Source organism: Saccharomyces mikatae (assembly GCF_947241705.1).
Source record: "Saccharomyces mikatae IFO 1815 strain IFO1815 genome assembly, chromosome: 15".
Lineage (NCBI taxonomy): Eukaryota > Fungi > Ascomycota > Saccharomycetes > Saccharomycetales > Saccharomycetaceae > Saccharomyces > Saccharomyces mikatae.
In genome coordinates, this window is record NC_079270.1 from 742,803 (window position 1) to 763,941 (window position 21,139).

The following is a 21,139-nucleotide window of genomic DNA, read 5'->3' on the forward strand; positions in this document are numbered from 1 at the left end:
AGGATAAGCAGTTAAATCCAGCAGCAAGACAGTGATTGTGCTTCATACGCAACTAGATCCTTGTGAAATTTGAAATTGGACATCTCCATTTAATTCATACTCAAGACCGATCCATTTTCAAACTGTGCTGGGAAAAATGGTCAATATTTCCGATTTTTTTGGTAAAAATAGGAAATCTTCAAGATTGTCAACATCTAGACCTACAGGGCAAGTAAGGGCATCTGAGCCAGAAGTTATTGATCTAGACAATGAATCAGATCAAGAACCAAATGATAAAACCCCTGAAAAATCATCTGCAAGTAAGATAATTCATATATCAGAGACACCAGAATCTGAAAAAAAGCTACCCATTTCCACAAAGAGAAAAGCTTCTTCACCAGTAGTCAAGTCATCGAACTTCAAAAAAAAAAAAATTGTCCCTGAAGTTGCACACCCTGCTTCAGTTATTACGGCACAAGACGTACTAGATAAAATTCCGTCCTTGGACCTGTCAAATGTTCATGTTAAGGAGAATATTAAGTTTGATTTCAAGGGCGCAAACTCTAAAGTTGATCCAGATGAAATTGCTTCAGAAATAGGCGATTTTCCTGAAGGAAAGCCGAATTGTTTATTAGGTCTAACAATTGTTTTCACAGGTATATTACCAACCTTAGAGCGTGGAGCGTCTGAAGCCTTAGCCAAGAGATATGGTGCAAGGGTTACTAAATCAATCTCAAGCAAAACTTCAGTAGTAGTTTTAGGCGATGAAGCAGGACCAAAAAAACTAGAGAAAATTAAACAATTAAAAATCAAAGCTATAGACGAAGAAGGTTTTAAGCTACTAATTGCTGGAATGCCTGCTGAAGGTGGTGACGGAGATGCTGCCGAAAAAGCACGTCATAAACTAGAAGAACAACACCATATTGCTGCCAAAGAAGCAGAATTACTTGTTAAGAAGGAAGAAGAAAGGGCTAAGAAGCTTGCCGCCTCTAGATTATCTGGCAGCCATGCTCAGAGGGATAATGTAGTTAGGGAAGAAGATAAATTGTGGACTGTAAAGTACGCACCAACGAATCTTCAACAAGTCTGTGGTAATAAAGGAAGTGTGACTAAATTGAAAAATTGGTTAGCCAATTGGGAAAATTCGAAGAGAAATGGATTCAAACATGCTGGTAAAGACGGTTCCGGAGTTTTTAGGGCTGCAATGCTATATGGTCCTCCTGGTATTGGGAAAACAACTGCTGCTCATTTAGTTGCAGAAGAGCTTGGGTATGATATTCTTGAGCAAAACGCATCTGATGTTCGCTCTAAAACCTTACTTAATGCTGGTGTTAAGAACGCTCTGGATAATATGTCTGTCGTAGGTTATTTCAAGCACAACGAAGAAACACATAATATAAACGGGAAGCATTTTGTCATTATTATGGATGAAGTTGATGGTATGAGTGGGGGTGATAGAGGTGGGGTTGGTCAGTTAGCACAGTTTTGTCGTAAAACATCAACACCATTGATATTGATTTGCAATGAGCGTAATTTACCGAAAATGAGACCCTTCGATAGAGTCTGTCTTGATATTCAATTTAGAAGACCTGATGCTAACAGTATCAAATCAAGATTAATGACAATCGCTATTAGAGAGAAGTTCAAACTTGACCCAAATGTTATTGACAGGCTGATTCAAACTACAAGAGGTGATATTCGCCAGGTCATCAATCTTCTTTCAACGATATCTACGACTACTAAAACCATTAACCACGAAAATATCAACGAGATCTCAAAAGCATGGGAAAAGAATATTGCCCTAAAACCTTTTGACATCGCTCATAAAATGTTTGATGGACAAATATACTCCGAAGTAGGTTCAAGAAACTTTACCCTAAACGATAAGATTGCCCTATATTTTGATGACTTTGATTTCACACCCTTAATGATCCAGGAAAACTACTTATCTACAAGGCCAAGCGTTTTGAAACCTGGCCAAACACATTTAGAAGCTGTTGCTGAGGCGGCTAACTGCATTTCATTGGGTGATATGGTCGAAAGGAAAATTCGTAGTAGCGAGCAGCTATGGAGTCTATTGCCATTGCATGCTGTCCTTTCAGCTGTTTATCCAGCGTCAAAGGTTGCTGGTCATATGGCAGGAAGAATCAATTTCACCACTTGGCTTGGCCAAAATTCCAAATCTGGTAAATATTACAGGTTACTGCAAGAGGTACATTATCATACAAGATTAGGAACATCTACTGACAAGATTGGATTAAGGCTGGATTATTTACCGACTTTTAAAAAGAGATTATTGGATCCATTTTTGAAGCAAGGTGCTGATGCGATCCCATCTGTGATTGAAGTAATGGATGATTACTATTTGACTAAAGAAGATTGGGATTCTATTATGGAGCTTTTTGTAGGTCCTGATATGACAGTAGCGGCTATTAAAAAGATACCTGCTGCTGTTAAAAGCGGATTTACGCGAAAGTATAACAGTATGACACATCCAGTGGCAATTTACAGAACAGGTACTACTATTGGTAGCAGTTCTATTAGTGCTAACGCTAGTACGCCTGATTTTGAAGATGTCGTTGACGCAGATGATAACCCAATCCCTGCAGATGACGATGAAGCACCAGACAGTAACATAGACTTGAAAAAGGATAAACTTATCAAACAAAAAGCTAAACCTACAAGAAAGAAGACCGCAGCCGGCAAATCGAGTAGCAGCAAAAAAAGAAAAACTAAAGAATAGTTTATTTTATATAATATAGTCATATTGACACCTTTTGGTCATTAACGTTATGAGCCTCTGTGTTATCAAATATGTTAAAAGTACATAGCAATAGTGACTCAATAGGCAACAATGTTGCCTTGGTGTATAGTTCGCAAAAGAATATACCCGTACATAAATACAATAAACATTACATTTTCAGCGCTAATATTTCGGTCGGAGATGCTAATCTATCATCATCTTTACCCCGTTAGAGAACCGTTAAGCTGTAATTATATTGTTGCAGTTAATATCACAATCCTTTAGAAATTTTTCACAGACTCAGAAGTTTTTTATTGTCAAAGCGTCCATCAAAGGCATCTTTTAGCCAGTAATATAGTTTTTGGAATACAATTCTTTGAGCATTATGATATCTGATGGAATGATCCGAATCTGGAAAAATATGCATGTCATAATTGGTCAATCCCAATAAATTCAGTTGATCAACTAATCTAAAGGTATTTTGTACATGTACATTATCATCAGAAGTGCCGTGAATAATGAAGAGCCGCTTTAGGGATTCAAAAGATTTGAAATTCTTGATAGTGGACACATCGAAATAGCCTTCCTGATTCTCTGATGGTTGGTTCATATACCTTTCCGTGTAAATTGAATCATATAATGTCCAGTTTATTACCGGCGCAACAGCCATGGCGTATTCAAACGTCTCTCCATTGTCCAATTCCACAGTTTTCAAACTGGTAAAACCGCCATACGACCAACCCCAAATGGCGACTTTACTTTCATCTATATGTGGATTATTCCTTTGTATGAATTTTTTGGTAACTTCGATGATATCCCTAGGTTCCCAATATCCTAATCTTTTGCGGGCCCATGATCTAAAACTCCAACCTTTGCCCCCAGTTCCTCTGGGTTCTATTTGTAAAACAATTGCATCTAATCCTGATACAACGGCCTGTTCAAATGCAAGCGACGACTTCGTTGTAAATGTTTGGGATCCTGGACCACCATAAACGTTAACTAGTATGGGATACTTTTTTTTAGGATTTATGTTTGCTGGTTTGATTTCAATGTAGTTTATTTCAATACCATCATTTAATACCATGGACTGGTAGCTTGTGGTAGGTATATCGTAGTTTTTTAATTTTTCCTTAAACTTTTCATCCCTTGTCAGTTGCAGAACGGAATCATTGTCAATTTCGGCAATATTTAAAACTTCTGTGAGCGGACCAGCTACTTTCTTAGGTGTATCAGGCCCCAACTTCTTCGAAACAGCGTATCTCGCGCTAGAACTTAACTCGAATTCATAGAAATCATTCTTTTCTGATGGTTTTTGTAAAACTTGAAGTGCGCTCGAAGTTGTGGGATCTGCGAGACTAGTACTATAAAGGTGTTGCGACATGACACCAATCTCATTAGCAGTAAAAAATACAGTATCTGTCTCATATTCGTAACCGAGTACTCCATTCCCAGTAATTTCCCAGTTTCCTTTTGTTAACTGAATACCATCCTTAGTAAAGATGGTGGGATAATAAAAGAGATGATTGAATCCTTTATTGTCTGTATGAATATCGATGTATCCATAATCCATCCTTTTCGACTCCGGCTTTGGTGGAATACTTACAACATCCTTTGTCTTTTCAATCCATCCATTAAACAGATTTGAATCCGTAGTTCTTACGGTAAGTAGCTGATAAGATTGTACGTCATATACTTTGACGTTTAATATCTTGGAGTTTCTATCGGTGATCTCAAATCTAAATGCATCTGGACTAATCCATTTTCCATTATACAAAATTGAATCCTCCTGACCACCTGTGTTGATTGAAGAAATTACGCCGTTCTGTAAGTCAACAAGAAATAGATCGAATTTCGGATTTTTGAATCCTGGTTTCGGGTATTTGATGATAGTTTTAGAGACATATGGGTTTCTCATGTCTGTGTAACTGTCTAATTGGATTTCATCAACATTGGTGTCATTAAATCTAGCAAACACAGCTTTTGAATCATCCGGTGCCCACCATATGGCCTGATCAGAGGAAAGAACCTCTTCTTCGTATATCCAATCTGGCTTGGCGTTTAATATATCCTTTGAGCCATCTTCAGTTATCTGCCTGGCAACTGTGGCACCTACTTGTTGTAGATACAGATTGTTCTCGTATACGAAATAAATATAATTGTAGGCAGGTGAGAAATGAGCATAGGATAGTTTCCACAGCCCAAGTTCATGGTTATCAGCCGACCTTTCAGGGGGGGATATTGGCTGAATGAACCCACTATTTAAATCTTTGATCCAATAATAACCTTTGGAGGAATGTCTAAAGTCGGGTTCTAAGTCTGTTCCGAATATAATCTTATCCAATGAATAGCTGATTTGGACGCTACTGACCGTATATTCTACTCCTTCGAATTCAAACCTATTCCTACCAAGATTGATTTCAAATGATTTATCAAATAATTGTTTCGCAACAAAATGTGTCTGTCCATCAATTTCTTTTGTGGTGAAGAAGAGCCCAGGATCTAAGTCATGACTTAATAATCTATGTGGTGGATCGATAAAGTGAAAAGTATCCTCAGGAATGGCAAAATCTCCATTCAGAACGTTTTCGATAGAGAAAGTTCTTTTACCTATTCTAGAATCTGCCGGAGATATTTTCGTGGGCGTGGTTTTAGTAGGAAGAAATTTCGTTGGTATTAGTATAACAATTAAAAATAAAACTAATAGTGCTATCAAAGTAAAGACTAAAGTAAAAGATCTCTTCTCTAGCAGAGACCACTCCCCCCAACGACGATTGAACGTATTCACACTAAAAAACGAATGTACGGAACGCTGATTTTCAATATCATTAAACTCGAAACTCTCTCGTCTGGGATGCATTGAGGAGCGATCTTGAATAAAGGGGGTTTGACCATCGGTAACATCTATTGTAGCGTCTGTCGCTCTATTCCCGTCAAATGTATTTGTACTCTCATCAACTTGAGAATCCGTATTAGACGAAATATTACCATCAGGGAAGAATGGTCTATCCATGGAAGAGTTTGAACTTTTCCTATGCGGGAATAAATGACTATTCTTCCTTTTATGAGAATGAGTGGAAGAAGACATTAATGGCTTACTATATTTAACACAAACAATAACCTGATTACTATTACTAAAGACATGAGGATAGAACAAAATACCTAGGAACAGAATAGAAATGCCGCGTTCTGCCACAACGTTGTTGAAAGACTCTATAGTAATCGCAGAATCACTTTTTGAGCTGCTTGTAATACTATGAAACAAAATTCACATCGGCCGGGTGGCTATGCCTAGAGCCGCGCCTTGAAAGAATAAGGAGAGAGGCTTATATCATACATCTTGATGCTGCAAAGGTATATATTAGTGGCAACTATAAGTCAACAAACGCACCTTATCGTTAGAACGTTAAAAACCATGGCAAATCAAAAGCAGATGAGAACTCAAATATTAATCACAGACATTTCTAGTGGCAAGTTTGCCAGCAAATGGCCTACACAATTGGAAAAAACTTTATTCAAGGAGCAATTTCCTAATTTACAAAAACACTTGCAGTACTTCACGCCTTTGCCATTTTTAAATAGAATCATTATTATATTTGATAATGAAGATGATACACTACAAGTGTTCAAATTTTTGCAGGAACTGTTGGCCAAAGAGAATGGCGGCTCGATGAAGTTATTTGTAACAGAGTCCCTTCTAAACAATCAACATCCCCGGTCTCGTTCCACAGATGATGCTGTCTCATTGCAAGGTGACAGCTTGCCATCTTTGGAGGGACATCGCAGCAAGCCTCTCTTATCTATTAATACAGACCCAGGAGTTACTGGAATAGACAGTACATCTCTCAGTAAGGGAGGATTCTCATTATCCCCTGATAAATCATCTCTAGAGTCACCCACATTTCTAAAGCTTTCCACGGATTCAAAGCCATTTAGTTATCAAGAACCGCTGCCCAAGCTTTCTAGATCATCTTCTTCAACGTCAAATCTCTCATTAAAGGGGAGTTCGCAGACATCTTTGCCCTCGCAACTACTAGAAAACAAGGATAAATCAACATCAGACACTAAATGTCTTTTTGTTTCTAAGCCATTAGGATTGAGCATTGACACATCTGCTAGAAGTAGCGCTGCATCGCATACTAAAAATGATGCAGTGTCTAACGCCCCGAAAAGTCCAAGCATAACGGTTAACGAGTTCTTCCATTAGAGTACTGCACATATTATAAATCAGACAAAGCAGAAGGAAAGGATTGATGATATGATAATATGAGAGAATATGTATGTTCATGTATATGCGTGTTTTATTTTGTATGAAATGCCGGTATGTATGCTTGCATTTAAGATATGTCTATGGATTTACGAATGAGCAACATAAAAGGATTGTATGTATGTGTAAATGTGTATATACATAAAATAAGTCTGCTATTGTCTTGCATATTGGCCGCCATTTTCTTCTTTTTTAACGACAGCGTAGAAACTCATTTTAGAAGCGGTGAAGAGAGTATTGCATTTGTTCCCTTCATTATCCTTCATGTTCTCCTACTGTTTTGTGATATCCATCTATGGTGGCCAAAGAGGTGTATTCTATAGTGTCCACCTGGGGGCAATTTCTCCTAATAAGATTGTAGATCACGTTACCTGGACCGAAGCAAATGCTCTTGTCAATCTCTACTGGTGTTCCAGAATTGATGGTATCGTAGCACATAGTGAATTGCACAGTTCTGCTTGAACACTTAACGAATCTATCTAACGCATGGTGGATGTAATAAGAGATGTTACCATCCAGATTAGCTATTATTGGATGATTTAACTCCATTAATGTGTGAGTTCCATTTTTTTTTAGTATATCCCATATGTAGTCATAGAGCGGTTCTTGAACGGGTCTCAATACAGTGCTATTATGAAAAGGAATATTATAAGGGTTAGTCAATTCTGTGATTCGTAAGCGCGGGAACCTTAGGTTCAATTCCGTTCTCAAAGACTCCAAATCATCAACTAGTCCAGTAACCACACATTGCTTTACTGAATTGGCATTTGCAACAGATATAGTATTCTGTGAAGATGATAGCAAATTAGGGGAATTCAAAAGCTTTTGTACCTCTTGAGGTAAATCGGTGGCCCTTGGTGAAGATAGTGCCCACATCTCAAACTTGTTAGATCTGTTGATATTGTGCGCTACTAAGTATTTTTCAGTGGATGTTACCATCAATTCGTTTCTGAAATTAGCAATATCGAAAAGGTCTTTTAACGAGAACAGCGAATTGACACTTAGACAAGTTAGTTCGCCTAGCGAGTGGCCCAAAAGGTAGCACTGTTCATTCTCCTTCTTACTAGACACATCAATCTTGGACGTATTTTTTAGTGCGTGATCTTGAGAATCCGAAGGATATGAGAGTATCTGATACAATTGATAAAAAAGGTTGGAACAAACAGCTATGCTTCCGGGGCTGGAAGGGTTTTGAAAAATGTACTGCAATAGATCATTTGAGTTCTTGCCGTTCTGACTGAATATTGTTTGAAATTCTTGTGATTTGTTTCTTATTATCGCTTTTAAGATCGAAATGGAAATGGAGGTCCCTTGACCCGGGAAGGTTAATAACTTCATATACACTTTTATATGTGTGTATCACGATTGAAAAAAGTGTGAAATGTCTCTATACTGTCCTCAATTCACGTTACAGGACTGTTCAAATATTTAACATTTACCTGCAAGCTTTGTTTTGTCCTTGACTTTAATGCACAGTTTACTTTTATTCATCGGAGGTTGAAATGCGCCTTGTCATACGGCCAAAAGATGCCTTGTAAGAAGTTGACACTTTTTGAATTGGAAGTGTATTTAAAGGCCTGTAGTTTTTCCCAACCTACCAGAGATAAGAGTATATTTACCTTTTGGCACAGCAAGTGTTTTTACTTTATTGATACAAACGGTTCTAATGAGTGTTTACCAATTTTGGAAGGTCGGCAAGCATCAGGTGTAGGAACAACGAGACGTAATTGAGCGATTGCTTTTGCCTGAACAAGAATAATGGTTCATCCCATTAGTTACTTATTTTCTTCCAGCACTGATATTAAAATCCTTATGCATTAGAAAAATAAGGATTGGTACCATCAATGATATTAATCAACGCCCAGCAAATTCCTCTGGAACTTTTTTTTTCAGTTTTTCGTCGTGACTTTTTTTTTGCCTGTCTATCTGGAAAAGATCTTCTTGTTGTTGATGACTCAATGCAGTAGCGGTTGCTTTTACTTGAAGTTGAATTCGCAAAGGATTCTCTAAAAAAATTTTCTCTCAATTTTTAGTTCATTTCTCTTCCACACTTTCTTGCTGAATTAAATTCAGCATAGTCGAGTAACTCCAAGCAGCATTAACATAAGTATGTCATCAGATCCAAACGCTAAGCCATTACCATTTATATATCAATTCATATCGGGTGCCGTTGCTGGCATATCCGAGTTAACTGTCATGTATCCTCTTGATGTCGTTAAGACAAGATTTCAACTGGAGGTGACTACGCCTGCTGCTGCCGCGGTAGGCAAGCAAGCAGAAAGATACAATGGTGTCATTGACTGTTTGAAAAAAATTGTGAAGAAGGAGGGATTCAGTAGACTTTACAGAGGAATCAGTTCTCCTATGTTGATGGAAGCACCAAAGAGAGCCACAAAATTTGCGTGTAATGATCAATATCAAAAAATCTTCAAAAGCCTGTTCAACACCAATGAAACTACACAGAAGATTTCCATCGCGGCTGGTGCATCTGCCGGTATGACAGAAGCCGCAGTCATTGTCCCATTTGAGTTAATTAAAATCAGAATGCAAGACGTTAAGTCCAGCTACCTTGGACCAATGGACTGTTTGAAAAAAACTATTAAAAACGAGGGTATTTTTGGATTATACAAAGGTATCGAATCCACTATGTGGAGAAACGCTCTTTGGAATGGTGGTTATTTTGGTGTTATCTTCCAAGTGAGAAATTCGATGCCTGTAGCAAAAACAAAGGGACAAAAGACCAGAAATGATCTTATTGCCGGGGCCATCGGTGGTACTGTCGGTACCATGCTTAACACTCCGTTTGACGTGGTAAAATCAAGAATTCAGAGTGTGGATGCAGTCAGCAATTCTGTGAAGAAATACAACTGGAGTCTACCTTCGTTATTGATTATATATCGAGAAGAAGGGTTCAGAGCACTGTACAAAGGGTTTGTACCCAAAGTATGTAGGCTGGCACCTGGTGGTTCATTGATGTTGGTGGTCTTCACCGGTATGATGAACTTTTTCAGAGATCTTAAGTACGGACACTGATATTTACTGTACATAGAAATCCCTTTTTTTTACATTATCTTTACAATAAGAATAGCATGTTTGTCCTACCAGCCCTTGCATAGACGTTTTAAATGTTAAGAAAAGCTTACGCTCCGCTCAACCTTCTACACAAAAGGGCGTTAAGATGAACAAAATATTGATCTCTCCGATGGACTTGACGCTTATACCAAAAAAGACTTGATATAAACAACACGGTTTTATAGTCCTGGATTATTAATCCGCACGATTAATTTTGTATAGTTTTTTTTTAAACTAAATAGAACCTTAATAAATAAACAATGAGAAAAGGTTCAGGTCGATATTATTCATCAAAATTTCTTTATCTCTTTTTATACCTGCGCTAAAAAAGAAATGAAAATTTTAGGGATCACCCGGAGCAGTACATAAAAAATGTCATATTAGGGTCCCTTGGATTATTACAAGAAGACGCCTGTGATGTATATTAATCAAGATAGAGAAGGGTAAAGGCAGTATACACTGGTAAATAGAATGTCATCAGAACCATTGCTACCCACACATAACGGATTGCAGGCAGGAGAAGCGGGACCTGCGAACCAGAAGTTCATTGTAATACGGTTTTCCGACGTATCAGTAAGGGATCTTCAGTTGAACATATCGAATGTACCGTATTCGGATATAAACACTCATTGGCTACGTCGAATGTGCAGAGAATTGCGACCTCAACAGACACAAAAGAGAAGGCTGAAGTTTATAAGGAACGGTGGCATCCTGAATACGCATTTCAAGCTTGCTGAGGAGCTGACGCATTATTTCAGTAATACTGGCAGCAACCCCAACGTCGATACGCGCGATAGTGTGGAGCCAGAGCAGAATAAGTACTATATTCATTGTATAATTGGTACAGAAGAGCTCACACAAGCAGAGTTAGCCAACGAAGACATGAAGGATGATATAACCCCGTCCAACGACTCGATGACTACGCAGGCCATTGGGTTTGATAGACTACGATCTGTGGGGTTTACTGAACAAGAAATTGAGCTGCTGAGACAGCAGTTCCGGGCGACTTATGGTGATTTAGAGGAGGAAGAAAGGGTCGCTCAGAATGGTAGCAGAGACGATGAAGGCAACGATATTAGACAATTAGAAGAACAGTGGATGGAAAGTGGAAACGGTACCGCGCAGGGGAATGGTGATGGAAGCGGAACAGAAGACAGGTTCAATTCTGTGCCGATCGCTAACATTAAGCACAATAAAGACCTCCTTTTAGGCATATGTGTTGGATTTTTCTTCGGTATCTTTGGGATATTATTAATAAAGTTTGATGGGTTGTTTAACAGACGACAAAAAATGGCAATTTTTGCCGGGGTGATTGTTAATGTTATGTTTTGTCTTGTGAGAGGCTTTTAGTGGTGGGCGGTATGATCTCAGTGTCATGTACAGCAGTGGGTGATATGATTGTTTTTTGAGATTTTTTAGTATTTTACATGGCGTTCTTATACTTTTATAAAGTTTTATTTATATTACTAGTATCAGTAAGTGATCGCTTCTTCTTCTTTTTTTAGGTCAATGCTGCTAACGACGAATCAAAAGATAAGCATTCTCTTGTTTCAAGTTATTCAAATTTCTATAATTACCTTCCAATCTCATTAAAAGGCCGCCAAACGAGTAGTAAACGGCAATCAGGTCTTTACTCACTTCCTCAAATTTGTAAGCGGTCCCATACATGACGTAATCATAATCATCGGCAAGGGATCTGTCTCCAGCCTGGGGAGGCCTCCAACTTCTTGTCGCGGAAGTATCGTTGGCCGGAGTGTCTTCAAGATTTAACGAGGATGCAATGGTGACGGTCAATGAATCTTGTGCGGCGACGGGAAACAATTCAACGTTTATATCCAAGGTTAGTTTGCATTGGTCCTGAGTGGTTGATGCGGCTTCGATACGACAGACTTTGTTATAACGACCAGGGTCAACTTCCGAGACCTGGAATATATCGTCAAATAGAGTGTTGGACATTGCTGCGGTTGTTACTGAAGCAATGAGCTGACAACTGAGGCTGTTACTGCTACACTACTGTTTGTATCTTTTGAAATTTTTCATCTTAGTTTTCGCTCCAGTAAATGAAAAAAAAAATAAAAAAGAAAAACAAGAACTGGAACTGGAACATTATCATACCAGACGAACATCAAAAACCAAGCCAAAATTGAGAGATATTGCTACCAGTATTATCACTATTTCTGATATTAATTACTTATTATTATACCGAACTATTTTTTTTATTTAACACCTTTCTATAAAACAACCAGAAAAATAACCAGAAAGGGAGAGACCCTTCTCTTCTATCATATTCTGTCGTATTGCTTCTCTTTCAACGCAACACGGATGGATTCCTCTTCGTTTTGTAGTCCTTGATTGCCGCCTTGATAGCATCCTCTGCGAGCATGGAGCAATGCAGTTTTACCGGGGGGAGACTTAACTCCTTCGCAATTTCCGTGTTTTTTATCTTGATCGCCTCATCAAGTGACATACCGCGTACTAGTTCGGTCATGTAAGAGGAAGAAGCAATGGCAGACCCGCACCCGAAAGTCTTGAACTTGACGTTCTCGATAATGCCCGACTTATCATTCACCTGTATCTGTAGTTTTATCACGTCTCCGCATGCAGGTGCACCCACAATTCCCGTGCCGACATTAGCCAAGGACTTGTCCATGGACCCAACGTTCCTTGGGTTTGTGTAGTGATCAATTACCTTAGGATGGTAAAGTCTTTTAGTTGCTCTTATTATGCTGGAGCCCGTGAGAGGCTTATAGTGAGCTGGATTGGCAAGTCTGGCGAACATTTATGCTGAGTTGTATGGACAGTGAGTTATTGCCCCCAATACAACCTTACTACCGCGTAAACTTGCTGCTTTTGCTGTTGTTATATACTGTTATACTGCTGCTCCGGCCGGCCCCAGGTGCTTATTAATAGTAGGTTCCGCATAGGGAAAAAACGAGGGCGCCAAAAACAGTTGGGCCTGAACCGGACTAGAAACAATAGAAAGAATCATGATGACTCGGATGTAGGCTGTATGATGTATGCTTTTTTGTCAGTATACTGGGTGTACATATATATAGATATCCGGTCACTACGAAGTTTCAGTCATCCCTCCTTCCCTCCCCATATCATGCCAGATCCAGTCTAGAAATTACAGACCCTGTAATGGCATGATCATAATTCAATTGTGATTTGGCGTTTATTTCCGGGTGATGTTTTATTATTTCCGAAGCTTGTCTATCTTTTTGTCCTTGCTCAGTAATGTTAAGGGGCAGGTTGAAGAAGAGACATGATTGATAGGTTCTGTGGTGAGGTTAAAGTTTTTAGGTGGATAAAGCATATCTATAACTTACGTTCAACTTCTCCATTTGGTTGCTGCTTTCATAGCTCTCGAGAACCATCCTGTTCCCGTTTTATCACCATTTGCATTACGTATTTTCTCGCTGCTTCCGCATTAGTTCCCTTTCTTCAGCATTACTGTCGTCAGATATTGGACTGAGTCCCTTCCTTTTACTTCTTTCTCCCTTGCGATTGTATATGTATTGATTTGCATCTGGTGGAATCTAGTCTGACATGAGCTCCAAGTTGAAATACGCTGACATTGATGTGCCATTGGACTGGCTGTATAAGGGGAAACGAAGGAATAGGACCAAAAATGTGAATTCTGCGCGTGTCTCAGATGTAACTTCCAGTTCTGTCAAGAAAACGGTTACTTCCACGTCAGCTTCGGCTGTTACTGTTAATGCCACGGTTTCTCCTCAAAGGCCCCTGAATGATCGGAGTGTAAATAACGAAGTGTCCAACTCTAAATCAGCGGTGTCTGCTGGTAAGGTGCCTCAACAGAAACAATTTCCTACTAGAAGGACTCGCTCCCACTCGGTATCCTATGGGATACTCCAGAAGAGTACAACCGACGACACCACAGATTCTCCAAAAATAACCCGAATCAGAACTGCACAAGACCAACCTATTAAGGAGATCGACAGCAGTATCGGCGTGGAACCTATAGTGTCAAAAAAGGGGAGAACCCGTTCTTCTTCCATTTCAAGTTCTTTGAATGAACGGTCAAAGAAGTCTTTGTTTGGTTCTTTGTTTGGGAGAAGACCTTCCAGCACACCCTCGCCCATTATTGAAAGGCCTTCATCTTCTCGGAGTGATCATAAAAAAAGCACAGATTTACCGCCTATCGATACCAAGCAGTCGAAAAGTTCTACTCCAAGTAGTGCTCCCGCCACTGCATCTTTCAAGCCGGCTAGTTCCGGTGGTAATAGGCATCTTGATGGGTCTCTTACTTCAAAACTTCTAAGCATCCCGCATAGCATCTTAGAAACGTCTTCCTCGAATTCCAGTCACCATCACCATCACCATTATCAGCAACTTCATAGCCACAGACGTGAACAGGACTCACCACAATCTTCGCAAAGTCCAGATTTATCTCCTATTTCAGAAAAAGAAATTGCACAAAAACAACTACAGAAACTTTCGAACGTAAATTTGAAAAGAGTCACAATTGCTGTTCAAGAATTTAACTCTGATCCACCGCAGCAACTACCTTCCAGAAAACCTAAAAGAGGCGATGTCCTCATACCAGAAGATATGATAAGTGCACCTCCTCTGATTTCCTTGGGCATTTCAAACAGTGGTGATCAAAGCAGTTCCCAGTCAAATATTTCTCCTTCATATTCTAAAGATTCTAAAGAATATAAAGCTGCTTTGGAAAATTTCAAGCGGGCAGTTAAGGAAGCTGAAAAGCATCAAAAAGATGCATATTACGTTGCAGAACGTATGGCTCATGAAGTAGCAAGCTATAAGGCCAGGCAATTGAAGACATCTCCATCGGGAGCCGCCGCTAATTCGGTAGCGAATTTAGCGACGGATCAAGAGTCCACCTCCTTGGATGCCAGGGCTTCCAAGCTTCATATCGATAAACCTATTAACGCAGGAGCACATCCTTTTGAAACACATCAAGATGACAGCGCCAGGTACTCTTCTCATATTGAACAAACATTGGACGTCGCCTACACTAGGTGCTGTCATTTAAGAGAAATTCTTCCAATACCGTCCACTTTGAGACAGGTTAGAGGTAAAACTGCTCCTTTACAAACGTTGAAATTTTTGAATCCTAAACCGACTTTAGTGGACATTTTATCATTTTGCGATTTTATTGCCATAACCCCAATTCATAATATCATTTTTGATAATGTATGTTTAACCCATGATATGTTTAGAATTGTTATTTGTTCCTTAGTGACTTCTCCAGTTGTGGAGAAATTAGGCTTAAGAAACGTTGTAATCAATGAGCAAAGTTGGAAATTACTTTGTAAGTTTCTATTGAAGAATGAAACATTGATCAAATTAGATATTTCTCAAACTAAGGCAAGAACAGATTTAAATGATTCAAACTACAGAGACCAAATGGATTGGGAATTATTCTGCGAAGTTCTTAGGAACAAAAAAGGTAAGCCTTTGGAAGAACTGCTTTTGAATGGGTTGAGGTTTGACAAAATGTCATTCAACCATTTCAAGAATACGTTACTTACATTTGCCCAAATGAACCCTGGAAACTCTATTCGTCTTGGTATGGCTAACGTGGAATTTTCGACTCAGTGTTTCGATTTTCTCTTTGATTGGATGTCAGAATATAACGTTCAAGGTGTGGATTTGGCATATAATAATTTAGAAAGTCTAGCAAAACCAATGATCAAGAAACTGGCCAGACTTCCTTATAAACATTTGGAATACTTTACCCTTAATAGTACTAACATTACTTCTGTTGATGATATGTCCTGCATATTAAAATATCTTTCACGGTTGCCCAGCATAAAATTTCTTGATTTGAGCAATTTGCCTCAGCTATTTCCGGAAATTTTGACATCTGGCTACAAGTATCTTCCCCAATTTCCTCAACTGAAGCGCGTTCATTTCGATTTCAATGACCTTTATATAAAGGAGACAACAATGCTTGTCAGCATATTATCTAAGTGTGGAACTCTCTCTCACGTTTCACTGATAGGACAAAGCCCCATGCCCGACGTAAATAAAATATTAGTCGATACGGATGAACCAGAAAAGATGAGAGCTGAAAAGAAAGAACAAATCATGTTTCTCAGAAATACGCTTTGGGCATCATTGTATGCTTTTGTAAGGGACTCCCACAATCTAGTTAGTTTGGATGTTGACTATGATCAAGTACCAGACGAGATTCAGTCAAGAATTGCATTATGTTTAATGCATAATATGAAAAGAATTATGGACTCCAGCTTCAAATTGGATGAGTTGACTGTACAAGATGATCTAATATTTGATGGCTCTTTAATAACCGAGACTGCAGAAGAAGTTCTAAAAAGATTAAATGATAAGTCTTTACTTCAAAATGATGTTGGAAAGAAATATCTCTTAAAGAAATATTTTGAAAAAATGGAGAAGGTGCATCATAACGTTCAACATACAATTGACTCTATGTTTGAGAAAAGAAAATCTGGTGAATTACCGTTGCAAGAAAAGGAAAACCTGCTCAGGTTATTACTACTTGAAAAAAATCTATCAAACATTCTTGATATTTTTGCTTCGATGCCCAATATCGCCGATGTCGTACCGTTTTCAAAAGCGGATAATAATTTTCCAAATATCCGCGACAGCTCGATAAGTACAAACTATAATGATGGAATTCGTCCATCTCTAAAACACTTGGATTCTGACAGGTTAATCAATGATGCTTCGGTTCCTGAAAACGATTCATCGGTTAGACCGCATTTGATGGCAACTGATTCAGGACGTATTATTGATGTAACCACCGGAAAAGCTCTTCTCTTCAAAAGTTCATCCAACACCTCATTAGCTGGCAAAAGACAGGAAGAAGAGGAAGGTGAATTGCATAAATGGGGTGTCTTCGTTCAACATCAAAGTTCAAGACACAATGCTGTGATTCCCTCATCCACTAGCTCCTCAAGAACTAGCAGTTCGCCCTCACCAAATGGTAACGTCAGAGGTGGAAAGAAGATGGGGTCAGCTCAAACATCCGGTTCAAGGCCAAAGATTTTACCAAAGATACCTACTGGTACCGAGCTAAGAGACGCCATTATCAAGGCCAAGGGAATTAATTCTGTCGATGATTTGATAAAAAACGTCACTTCTGAGAAAGTTGTCTTGGAATCGCTATATGGAGACGAATTAAACTCTGGAAGCCCAAGCAACGATAATTTACAGGAGCCACAACTGAAGGGGCCCTTGCATAGGCCATCCATCGAAGATGAAACAGTGACAAAGAAATATGACAAACTATTGAATGATTTGTCTAATGTTCGCCATAGCAAGTGCTGAATAAAGTTTAGTTTTTATTCTTCCACTATATCTTACTGTAAGGTGCGTCTTTACGTAATCTTCCATTAATCATGTGTTTGTTCACGTGTATATGTGTTTTTCGTGTGTATGTATTTTATGTTTTTCTATGTTCATTAACTTTAGTATAAGTTTTTGCCTTTCCCAAAAGAAATGTTTTCATGAAAAATAATGTAGATAATGAGAATAAATATTAAAAATACTATAAATAAGGATTAAAACATTGTACTAACTTGATAGCCCCCCTCTTCGCATTCAGTCTACTACCTTCTGTACAACAGCAATCCAATCTTTTTGAAAATGCCTTGAAATTGGTTGGGACTTAGTCTTGTGGAATCCGCTCTCATCAATCTAATCAGAGAAACAAATCCAGTAAGTGTCAATACATTGATAGCAGTGGACCATTTCTTCCTACTGCTCATTTTTTCAACACCGAAATAGCGACAGAACCCCGAACCAATGTGGTATACGCTTGATTGGAGAAGAATGGCCAACGGCACCAAACCCCCTACCCATTTCCACCACTTGTTCTTGCTAGACAGTAGTTGTTTTATAGAGGCAAAATCTACCTCACTAGAGATAGAATTTGGTATCCATTTCATAATCAGTAAATGATATATCAGAACGGGAACAAGAATATATCCACTAACCACTTGTGGAGGAAAGCGGAAGTTCTTATACAATCCGAATAAATAACCAGAAATTCCCCCAGTCAGACCTATTGCATCTTGCGAAAGATCTTGCTTTGGAGTTATCTTTAAATGATGACGTTTATTTCTAGATGGTTTGTTCCAGTTCTTCACGATACGAAGCAAAATGCCAGCGGAAACATGAAGAGTAATACCTGCAACTAGCAGTTTAGTAGTCACGGACGGTAAAATCTCTCTCACCATCATTAGAACTTCATCAGGAGCCGAATCAGGAGATATCGCTGGCGTGATCAAAGTATTTGCTGCATGTAATGGGAAATACAATGCCATGGGCAGAACCGAAATCATTTGGCAGTTCCAAAGGAGTCTTTGACACGACCTCCTGGAAACTGGGTAAGGAATGCCAAATATCCTTTTTTCTCTATTAGAATTACCATCTCCTTTGGGGGTATATATATCATCATAGTGAGAGAGACTACTGGGTTCTATTGGTTCCGGAGGTACTTCATGTAAATTTATCATCGTAAAAGATCTGACTTCAGCGAAATGACCTACGTTTAAATGTACAGAGACCTTTCTTGAGGCGAAAACCGATCGTTGGACAAGTCTCCTTACTTCTATCCCACTTACAATCCGCCTTAGGCTCACTCAATTACAAAATACGTATGCGTGCTAAAGCGCTCTTTCAAAGACAATCGATTCTGTTATTAACTTAGTAGATGAGGTTAGAAAGCAACCCACGGCCTCAAGAAACCGAGTTAACAGAATTTGCTGGGATTGTTCTGTAGTCTTCGAAAGATATTCTCCTCTGTTTGGATGGTAAGTATTCCCTAAAAGTTTCATGCATTTTTCGAATTTTTTCGGGCTCCGTTCGGGGTTCGAACCGCCCGTCATGTTCCACACATATTCGTTCGCAGACTCTCATTGGATCATTCTTACCCAATCGGGTCATATTGCAATTGCCTTTACCATTTATGGCATTTTGGTTTCCCTTTCCATCTCACATCTTAAAATCTATTGTTTTTGAAAAAAAAATAATAAAAAAAAAGAGATTGAAGACAAATAGTTAGCTAAGACATTAACATATTTCCCAGCAAAGTTACATTCATATATACCGCGAAGATTGGAAAGTAACAATTGGCATAAGAAGCAAAGAAGAATGAAAATGGTGAAGAGCAAACCTTCCCAAGGTGTGAGTGGAGTGCGCCGTAAACCGGCACCTTCTTTATACCAACACATTTCCAGCTTTAAACCGCAATTCAGCACACGCGTCGACGATGTTTTGCACTTCAGTAAGACAGTGACATGGAGAAGCGAGATTATCCCTGATAAATCCAAGCGCACTCTGACTACTAGTCTTTTATACTCTCAAGGTAGTGATATTTACGAAATAGATACCAGTTTACCATTGAAGACATTCTACGATGACGATGGCGACGACGATGGCGACAAAAACAATAACGAGGATAGTTCCAAGACTAAGTCAACTGCTACTCCTAATCCTGAGTATGGTGATGCTTTCCGTGATGTTGAGGGAAAGGCACTACGCCCCAAATGGATTTATCAAGGTGAAACAGTTGCCAAGATGCAGTACTTGGAAAGCTCAGACGACAGTACGGCGATCGCAATGTCCAAGAACGGTTCTCTGGCCTGGTTCAGAGATGACATCAAGGTTCCCGTTCATATCGTTCAGGAAATGATGGGCCCCGCTACTAGGTATTCTAGCATTCACTCATTAACCAGACCTGGTTCACTGGCTGTGGCAGATTTTGATGTATCGACCAATATGGATACGGTGGTAAAGTCACAAAGTAATGGATACGAGGAAGACAGCATCTTAAAAATCATTGATAACTCCGATAGACCGGGAGACATTTTACGTACAGTGCACGTTCCAGGGACCACAGTGGCTCATTCAGTCAGGTTTTTCAACAATCATTTATTCGCATCATGTTCAGATGACAACATTTTAAGATTCTGGGATACAAGAACAGCAGACAAGCCGCTTTGGACACTAAGCGAGCCGCAAAACGGACGACTCACGTCTTTCGACTCCTCCCAAGTCACAGAAAACTTATTTGTTACTGGTTTCAGCACAGGTGTCATCAAGTTATGGGATGCGCGCGCTGTGCAACTGGCCACCACTGACCTCACACATAGGCAAAACGGAGAGGAGCCGATCCAAAATGAGATAGCCAAATTGTTTCATTCTGGCGGCGATTCAGTAGTCGATATCCTGTTCTCGCAAACCTCCGCTACAGAATTTGTTACAGTTGGGGGAACGGGTAATGTCTACCATTGGGACATGGAGTACTCTTTTTCAAGAAACGATGATGACAATGAAGACGAAGTTCAAGTTGCTGCTCCGGAGGAACTTCAGGGTCAATGTCTGAAGTTTTTCCACACTGGTGGCACAAGAAGATCTAGCAATCAATTCGGGAAGAGAAACACCGTGGCCCTGCACCCTGTAATTAATGATTTTGTCGGCACTGTGGATTCTGATAGTCTTGTCACTGCTTACAAACCATTTGTCGCCAGCGACTTTATTAGCAGAGGTTACGACGACTAAAAAAGAAAATGGACAAGAAAATAAAGTTTACTGCACAAGGTAAAAGGGCGGTAATTCACAAGCATTCATCATCATAAATTCCATTTTTCTTTTCATTCATTTCTAGCACGTTATTGGGGTTATTTTTTTTTTGTAGTATATAGTGACGATATGACGTTATATAGGTACTGGTATATCGCAGCTAATAAAGACTCTTTTAGAATTTTCAACGCCAATGAAACAGAACCCAACGTAAAAAATTGCTAGCCACTTGCTACGCGTTTTGTCTTTGATCTCAGCCAAGAAAAAAAAGGACAAGAACACGGCTATATGGAGAATTCAGTAATGACTTTCTCTACTTCCGGCATTATTTTCTTTTCTTCTCTTCACCAGATGTATGTTCAATGTTTATCAAATGGATTTTTAATAGTGGTTGCTCAGAAAACTCAGAAGAAACGCAAGATATGCTCGTGCCTGTGCCACGTGAGGTGGCGGTATTCAATATGCGGTGCTGGCTTCCCCTTCTGGAACGCGCCGGGATATATCACAAGGAAAGGCTAAGTCATACA

At 39.2% G+C, this 21,139-nt stretch overlaps 11 protein-coding genes across 11 annotated transcripts; 6 read left to right on the forward strand and 5 right to left on the reverse strand.

Moving 5' to 3' along the window:
• Window positions 1-136: 136 nt before the first annotated feature.
• Window positions 137-2,722, forward strand: RFC1 (replication factor C subunit 1; the record flags this gene model as incomplete). The annotated part of the gene is made up of 1 exon (XM_056225855.1): window positions 137-2,722. One exon carries the CDS (start codon window positions 137-139, stop codon window positions 2,720-2,722), a length of 2,586 nt encoding a protein of 861 aa, XP_056079631.1.
• A 292-nt stretch (window positions 2,723-3,014) lies between these two features.
• Window positions 3,015-5,807, reverse strand: STE13 (Ste13p; the record flags this gene model as incomplete). The annotated part of the gene is made up of 1 exon (XM_056225856.1): window positions 3,015-5,807. One exon carries the CDS (start codon window positions 5,805-5,807, stop codon window positions 3,015-3,017), a length of 2,793 nt encoding a protein of 930 aa, XP_056079632.1.
• A 327-nt stretch (window positions 5,808-6,134) lies between these two features.
• Window positions 6,135-6,926, forward strand: RCN2 (Rcn2p; the record flags this gene model as incomplete). Its single annotated transcript, XM_056225857.1, has 1 exon — window positions 6,135-6,926. The coding sequence occupies one exon, from the start codon at window positions 6,135-6,137 to the stop codon at window positions 6,924-6,926; it is 792 nt and encodes a 263-aa protein (XP_056079633.1).
• A 315-nt stretch (window positions 6,927-7,241) lies between these two features.
• On the reverse strand, window positions 7,242-8,324 carry MCT1 ([acyl-carrier-protein] S-malonyltransferase; the record flags this gene model as incomplete). The annotated part of the gene is made up of 1 exon (XM_056225858.1): window positions 7,242-8,324. One exon carries the CDS (start codon window positions 8,322-8,324, stop codon window positions 7,242-7,244), a length of 1,083 nt encoding a protein of 360 aa, XP_056079634.1.
• Window positions 8,325-9,095: 771 nt separating this feature from the next.
• Window positions 9,096-10,019, forward strand: ODC2 (mitochondrial 2-oxodicarboxylate carrier; the record flags this gene model as incomplete). Its single annotated transcript, XM_056225859.1, has 1 exon — window positions 9,096-10,019. One exon carries the CDS (start codon window positions 9,096-9,098, stop codon window positions 10,017-10,019), a length of 924 nt encoding a protein of 307 aa, XP_056079635.1.
• Window positions 10,020-10,529: 510 nt separating this feature from the next.
• On the forward strand, window positions 10,530-11,408 carry DSC3 (Dsc3p; the record flags this gene model as incomplete). The annotated part of the gene is made up of 1 exon (XM_056225860.1): window positions 10,530-11,408. The coding sequence occupies one exon, from the start codon at window positions 10,530-10,532 to the stop codon at window positions 11,406-11,408; it is 879 nt and encodes a 292-aa protein (XP_056079636.1).
• Window positions 11,409-11,573: 165 nt separating this feature from the next.
• RPB8 (DNA-directed RNA polymerase core subunit RPB8) lies at window positions 11,574-12,014 on the reverse strand (the record flags this gene model as incomplete). Its single annotated transcript, XM_056225861.1, has 1 exon — window positions 11,574-12,014. One exon carries the CDS (start codon window positions 12,012-12,014, stop codon window positions 11,574-11,576), a length of 441 nt encoding a protein of 146 aa, XP_056079637.1.
• Window positions 12,015-12,366: 352 nt separating this feature from the next.
• Window positions 12,367-12,837, reverse strand: ISU2 (putative iron-binding protein ISU2; the record flags this gene model as incomplete). Its single annotated transcript, XM_056225862.1, has 1 exon — window positions 12,367-12,837. The coding sequence occupies one exon, from the start codon at window positions 12,835-12,837 to the stop codon at window positions 12,367-12,369; it is 471 nt and encodes a 156-aa protein (XP_056079638.1).
• Window positions 12,838-13,607: 770 nt separating this feature from the next.
• HER1 (Her1p) lies at window positions 13,608-17,354 on the forward strand (the record flags this gene model as incomplete). Its single annotated transcript, XM_056225863.1, has 1 exon — window positions 13,608-17,354. The coding sequence occupies one exon, from the start codon at window positions 13,608-13,610 to the stop codon at window positions 17,352-17,354; it is 3,747 nt and encodes a 1,248-aa protein (XP_056079639.1).
• A 281-nt stretch (window positions 17,355-17,635) lies between these two features.
• Window positions 17,636-18,544, reverse strand: MCP1 (Mcp1p; the record flags this gene model as incomplete). The annotated part of the gene is made up of 1 exon (XM_056225865.1): window positions 17,636-18,544. One exon carries the CDS (start codon window positions 18,542-18,544, stop codon window positions 17,636-17,638), a length of 909 nt encoding a protein of 302 aa, XP_056079640.1.
• A 643-nt stretch (window positions 18,545-19,187) lies between these two features.
• Window positions 19,188-20,591, forward strand: WTM2 (transcriptional modulator; the record flags this gene model as incomplete). The annotated part of the gene is made up of 1 exon (XM_056225866.1): window positions 19,188-20,591. The coding sequence occupies one exon, from the start codon at window positions 19,188-19,190 to the stop codon at window positions 20,589-20,591; it is 1,404 nt and encodes a 467-aa protein (XP_056079641.1).
• Window positions 20,592-21,139: the final 548 nt, after the last annotated feature.